Raw genomic sequence first — 6,384 nt, 5'->3', positions numbered from 1 at the left:
CGAGTCAACAGGTCTCCTCTTCATCAACAGCCCTTTCCACTCAGACAGAACCCAGCCAGCCTGTAATTACTGGCTCCACTTGAGAGGAATACCAACAGGCACAGACACACTGGGAGAGGAACAAGAGCAACAACAACGTCAAGCCCTATTTCAGCCCACATCACCTTTCTCGCCACTTCAAAACACCTGGAGCCTGCCGGTGTGTGTGAAGAGCAAGCCGCCACCTGCTAATTCTAAAAAGCAAACGAGAAAATAATGACCTTAATGGCGCGAATGGTGTCATTAGATAAGAATATTTGAGTCCATTTTTAGGCCAGACTGTTTAGCTCATCCTCCTGGCCTGTGCATGGCACTGTTCAGACACAAGACACATGGCTGTCAGAGAAAGCTGTGAGCCCTCCATGCTGCCTGTGGATGACTCTCTTGTTAAAGGAGCCAGAAAGGGTGGCAGGAACTCATGCTGGACACCACATCAACTCCATACCGTATGGCATGCCATGTGGCAGCAAGGAAGTGGTTTTTTTTCCGTTTTTTTTTTTCGAGCATGGCATTGGACACCAAATGACAGACAATGGGGAAAAATATGAGAATGTTCCAGACATAACTCTGAGCACACAGATCCAGCTCGCCTTCTTTCCATCCATTACACCCCAGTTCTCTTCCTTAGTAAACTCAGGATGAAATATATTACTGAGAAGATGAAGAAATAAAGCTAAAAAAGAACATTTCACATCATTTCTACTCTCAGGAATCACCTCTGGCACTGCACTTATTACTGCCGTGCTCCCATGCACAAAACAAATGTCATCGAATGTCACGACTGTTTCTAGATTATTAAGAAACCTCAATGCATAAGAAATTGTTCACACAGCTTTGTCATAAATTATATTAATAATTTTCCACTTTGGTTTGAACTCTCGCTCCTTCTCATTTTTCAAGCCGGAGTATAAGCACAAATAAAATGCAAATAAGTCCCGACTGTAAACTGAGCGACACTTTTGCGTCTGTATTTGTGCCGGTGGTTTACCATTATTTTCTAGTTCTCAGGAAAGCACTTTATGTCTCTAGGTTATATTAATCCAGTGCCTATAGCATGATGCATGTGTGGGGGGTCATTCTGTGATCTGGCAGTACCATCTGTGGCTGTCATCCGAAGCTGCCACTTAGTGGGCCTAACACAGTCACCATGTCAACACTTGCCAACAATTGGTAGCCTCCACAGTGCCCTCCAAAATAGGATATATGTGACATGCCAGAAAACTCAAAAGTATGGGAGAAATGTCTCAAAAACTGGCTTGTTCTTGGGTTTAATGAAGATCGATTTGTGTCATGGGCAGATGGAGCGACTGGGTTTCTCTGATGATGAATGAGGATTACACACATAGAAATGTTATCGCGCCTCAACCCAAGAAGAAGGAATGTCTGTGTGAGAGTCGAGTGTAGACTAGATAGAGCCAAACTCTGACAAGTGAGCTGGGAATCCGGCACCCTTCTTTAAGGAAATTAATTAACTGAAGCTTCTTTGGTTCATTAGCAAAATAAGAAGAAAAAAAAATCACCCCATAAACTGTCATAATCTGTTTCAGTGAACACAATTTATATACATCATCTCTCCAAGGTGAGGAAAAAAATATTAACACAGTTAGGACAAAAAACCTTAAGGTCAGGGTCTGTACGATATTCCAGGGAAGCTTTAATGTTCCTTTGCATAGATTCTACTAAAATTTAGAGACCTTTCAGAGATAAATTTGAACCTTTGGGATTTCATTGAACAATGAGAGGCACAACTTATGATTACCGTAGTCAAGCAGTTTACGGATGTCCTGCATTTAGCGCCTCTCTTTCCTTGACACGAAAACCACTTATCATAAAATGATAAATGCTTCCATCAAAAGGCAAAAAATAATGGCGCATTTATGGCCCAAAGCAGGGTCAAAATACTGTAAGGACAATCGGAACAGCACGGATATCCCGTAAATCATGGAATTTGGTGGCAGTTTCATTTAATTTTCCTAAATGCGAAACAGTTGTCCGGAACTAAAAAAAATGACTACGTCAACTTTTCAGTCACACACATTTCTGTCTCAGGAAAGAGCAGTTGTGGCATTCATTTCATATCCATTTCCACTCACTGCATTTGAACGTGCCCTTAAACCAGAGCCTTTCAGCTGCCGAGCAAGCTGGGGCATTGTTCATTGCTCCCACGGTGATGATCATCATCGTTTCAACAGCGAAACCGTCTGAGCATAGCAAGTCCTGGTACAAATACTAACAAAAACTCCACTTCCAAAAATGTTGAGACATTGTGTACTAAGTGAATAAAAAGAGAAAGCAATGATCAGCAGATTATTTAAATCCTGCATTCAATTGGAACTAATACCTGGGAGATAATAAAGAAATTTAGATTTAAAGAAAAAAAAAAGTGCCGTTTCATGTTCAATGTGATGACAGAAAAACACCTCAAAGGAGTTTAAACAAAGGCAAAGCAATACTAGAAATGACGTGTTATGCCTAAAAAACACCCGATGAAAGATCTCAATCATTCAGGTAAACCGGCAACCGGTCAGTAGAATGACTGGGTGTACAAATATACACCCATTACAAAGGGAAAATCACAGAGAGGCTGAATGTTTCAGAAGATGTGGAGGGGTTCAATACTCTTTCACAATAACCTCTCTGAAAGTGATGCTGTAAAAGAATTTGGGGATTTTGTCATCTTTGGTACGTAGCATTAATTTAAGATTCTGAGACTTCGTATGCAAGGCACGGGCTTGACAACTGGGCGGCTGTAATCCTCAGATTGTCAGGTGACAATGCACTAAGGACAGATGTAGAAATCACTGCATGGACTTGTGAAAAAAACATCCCCAGGAAACACGGTTCCAGTTTAAAGCTGCAATGCAAGGATTCAAAAGAAACTTTGACAGCTACTTTATTATGGCCTGAGTGGAAAACTGGAAGGAAAAAAAAAATAAATTAACCATAGTGGATTAGTGGACATCTGCTAAGATATCATAAGTGCTACCTGATTAATGTACACGTTTTAGAGCAGCATATGCTGGCATGCAGTGGACGTCTCTCTTAGAGAAGACCTTGCCTATTTTAGGGAGGACATTTGGCACATTACGAGATTCAAATGAAATACAAGAACGGTAAAACCTTGACAGGTCAGGTTAAGTGGGTGGGACACTTGTCTCCCTTAAGGAACAAGTGAAATTTAAGGGTTGGGTTCAATTGGGATAAACAGTGCTTGTCATTATACTTATTGATCTTGTTTACCTGTATATCTTCCATTTTGTTTGACAAACTATGTAGGTTTTTCTTTTTCTTTTATTTAACAAAAGAGCGGTAAGATCTTCGGCTTTAAAACTACAATTGATCTTTTTTTCTTTCTTTTTTTTTTTAAACACGTCGTTGGCATCGAATTCAACACGAGCATGCATTTTCTATATTTCAATCATAGCATTCTGTTGTACACACGTTTGACACAGCGTCCCAACATTTATGGAAACAAGTTTGCAATACAGGGAGATACTGAAGGTAAGAGCCCATAAATGCAAAAATCAGCTATTTAAATACTGAGTGATACCTTACATTCATCCTTAATATGTTAATAATTAAAAACAAGGCAAAGTTTTGTGAATAAAAGGGACTTTCTCCATCATTCTTCCCGTGTTCAAAACAGAAGTTTGGCACAGGAACGGATACTGAAAGCAGCATGTGTATATATTCATGTCGGAATACAGTGTGTGTCAGAAACCAAACCCTGAAATAATTGATACTGATGTGTTTCAAACTCTCCTGTGTTACTGCACATAGCAGTGTCTGAGCTCTGTTCAGAGTCATTGTAGAAAACTCTTCTGCCCACTTCAGCGTCATCTGGGCCTGGACCGCTTGACAACGATTGTGCCAGCGACCATATCGTAAACAGTCCTGTTGTGCTGGAAGAAGAGAAGTGTGATGAAGGCCGGGAAAAAGAAGGCGATCGAGAAGTTCTTGTTCAAGGCTCGGACAGTTGATCTGTAAGGAAGGACAAAGAAAATAGTAGTTCCGATTACACGATGAAAGGCTGTGTTGGCTTAACGTGCAACAAAACTTCAGAAAGATAAGCTCCTGCCACTCACGCTGACAGAGAGACGTTAGTTGCTGGCACCACAAGTATCCTGTTGGGCTGAACCAGAACTGATGAGTCACATGTAACAACTCTGAGTCCAATGAGAAACTTCCCTGGAGTGGCTCCTCCTGCTCCCCAAATGCACACAATCTGAGTGGGAAGGTGTTGTAGACTTTATTTAACATCATGAAAAGTTGACACGTTAGACTCAGAGGATTTCGCATTCTGGACTCTCGACAACTACCACAACAAACTTTTTGCGCCACCCCTCACCTCATAAAAACACACTAATATCCGGTACACGAGGGCAACCAGCATCATTTTCTGTAGCTCCTCCATCGACGTATCTTCATCGATTTCTTCCACTATAAAATGCATGGCGAACTTGGAAACGTCTCTGAAAAGCAAAAGATATAGATTGAAAGAAAGATTTTTTTAAAGGGATAAAAAACACACTTTCCCCTCACCATCGTAAAGTAAACTAAATTAACTCACTTGATACCGCTGAGATGCATAATACTGACAATAATGGTCGCTTTGATGAAAAACAAGATGAAAAAATCCACCATCTCAGCCATCAGTCGTTGGAGAGGTGAAGGAATGCTGTACTCCCGGCCTGGTGAAAAAGAGCACAAGGACAAAGTTCAAGTCCAGCCTTATACAGACTACAGCGTTCCTGCTTCTCAGGGGAAGCTTTGCACAAAATCTTTGAAATATGGCTGAGGAGACATGAGTTCAGTTGGCAACAAGAGCGTCTCCTGTAATGTGTGACGAGGCCCGTTTGCAGCAGGAGCAACAGCAAATTCTGAGACCCAGTCCCTGTAATTACCCCACTTTGTTTAACATTTATTTTGAGCTGTGTTGAGAAAAAGCAACTCCAAAGTACTGATGACACATTTTATAGCCGCTGACATAAAAAAAACAAAAAAAACAAGGTGATCCACAATGTTAAGATGATACAGAGAGGGTTGTACATTTTTAGATCTATGATAGTGAAAGCTTCAGTGAGTGGGTTTATGTTTTAGAGCATAAGCAAATCTTCAGACAATGTTTTGTATGCACCTTTTGCAGTGTTGTCCTGCTCCATGACCATTCTGGACTGAAGTGCCACTAAGCAAAGCACAGAGCCCCTAACTGTGTCCCAGGAGTTGCACCTGAAAGCTGGCCACTTCTCTGGATATGTTCAGGGCCTCTGGTTTTTTGATTTTCATAACTCATTGCCGCTAATCTGTTTTGGGATGAATGGAAAGGTGTATGTAAAAAGCATGCAAGCGAAGAAGGGATTCTTCTGGCAGATGATTGAAATATGTTCTCTGTAACAAAGTCTAATGAGGGATTTTTTTGGTATAGATTAAAAAAAAGGTTTGGCCCATACTATAAAACAGACAAAACCAGAATATAAATTTATATTTTATGTATATGGAAGGGGAGCGTCCGTATGCTTTTTAGGTGTACACTAATACTTTGACAACCAGGAGACCGCTAAGCAGTCAACACAAACCGTCAGCTTTACCTGGTCTCTGGGCATTTCCATTCCCTTGAAGCGGCTGCAGCTGCTGCGGCTGAGCGGCCACTGCAGCCCCGGCGATGGCTTCTCCTACACGGCTGCCCGGGGAGGTGACCGCAGCTGAGTAAGGCGACAGCGGAAGACCAAACGGACTGTTGTACCAGTTCTGGGAGTTGAAATCAACAGTGGTCCCGCTGGATGGCTGTAAATAATAAGGGCAGGACATGGCTGACGCTGCCAGCCAGCTTTGCCAGTTCAAATATCCATTGTAGTACTGCCACATCCATGCCTGCAGCTTCTCGCAGTATTCCGCCGTGGCACGGCTTTCACCGGGGTCTGTCTTGCCTTCTGGACTGCTCTTGTTGTCTGTTCTTTGGGTAACATTGTCGAGCAGTGGCTTAACTTGTTTATCAAAAGGTTTATTCTTTCCCTTATCGACTTCCATTACTGTGTTTTCTTTGTCAGCCATGTTTCAAGGCGCTGCGCTACGTGCGGACGTAACTCGGGGTCAGTTCATGTGGTGGAAAACAAAACTGGAGCAGAATTCAGCTCTGATTAAATATGATTGTTGACTACAAAAGGTATTTTTAAACAGCTTGTATTACTATTAACAATAATTAAAACAAACATACTCTCACGAAACCACTGCCTGTTTCACAGCAGAATGTGACCCCCCTCTTATCGTGACAAAGTGGTATCGTCCAAACATAGCCTGCTGTTACAACAATCAGCCACTAGGGTTCAGCATTTCTACAACACAGAA

At 41.8% G+C, this 6,384-nt stretch overlaps 1 protein-coding gene across 1 annotated transcript; it reads right to left on the bottom strand.

The window, feature by feature from the left end:
• Positions 1-1,986: 1,986 nt before the first annotated feature.
• LOC142380758 (protein FAM8A1-like) lies at positions 1,987-6,105 on the bottom strand. Its single transcript, XM_075466660.1, has 5 exons — positions 5,628-6,105; positions 4,610-4,730; positions 4,388-4,511; positions 4,125-4,264; positions 1,987-4,020 (listed from the first exon to the last, which is right to left on the bottom strand). The coding sequence occupies exons 1-5, from the start codon at positions 6,088-6,090 to the stop codon at positions 3,876-3,878; spliced, it is 993 nt and encodes a 330-aa protein (XP_075322775.1). The 5' UTR covers positions 6,091-6,105; the 3' UTR covers positions 1,987-3,875.
• Positions 6,106-6,384: the final 279 nt, after the last annotated feature.

This window comes from Odontesthes bonariensis, chromosome 5, assembly GCF_027942865.1.
Source record: "Odontesthes bonariensis isolate fOdoBon6 chromosome 5, fOdoBon6.hap1, whole genome shotgun sequence".
Taxonomy (NCBI): domain Eukaryota; kingdom Metazoa; phylum Chordata; class Actinopteri; order Atheriniformes; family Atherinopsidae; genus Odontesthes; species Odontesthes bonariensis.
Note: the sequence above shows the minus strand (reverse complement) of the source record. Positions and strands in the feature narration are given on the sequence as shown.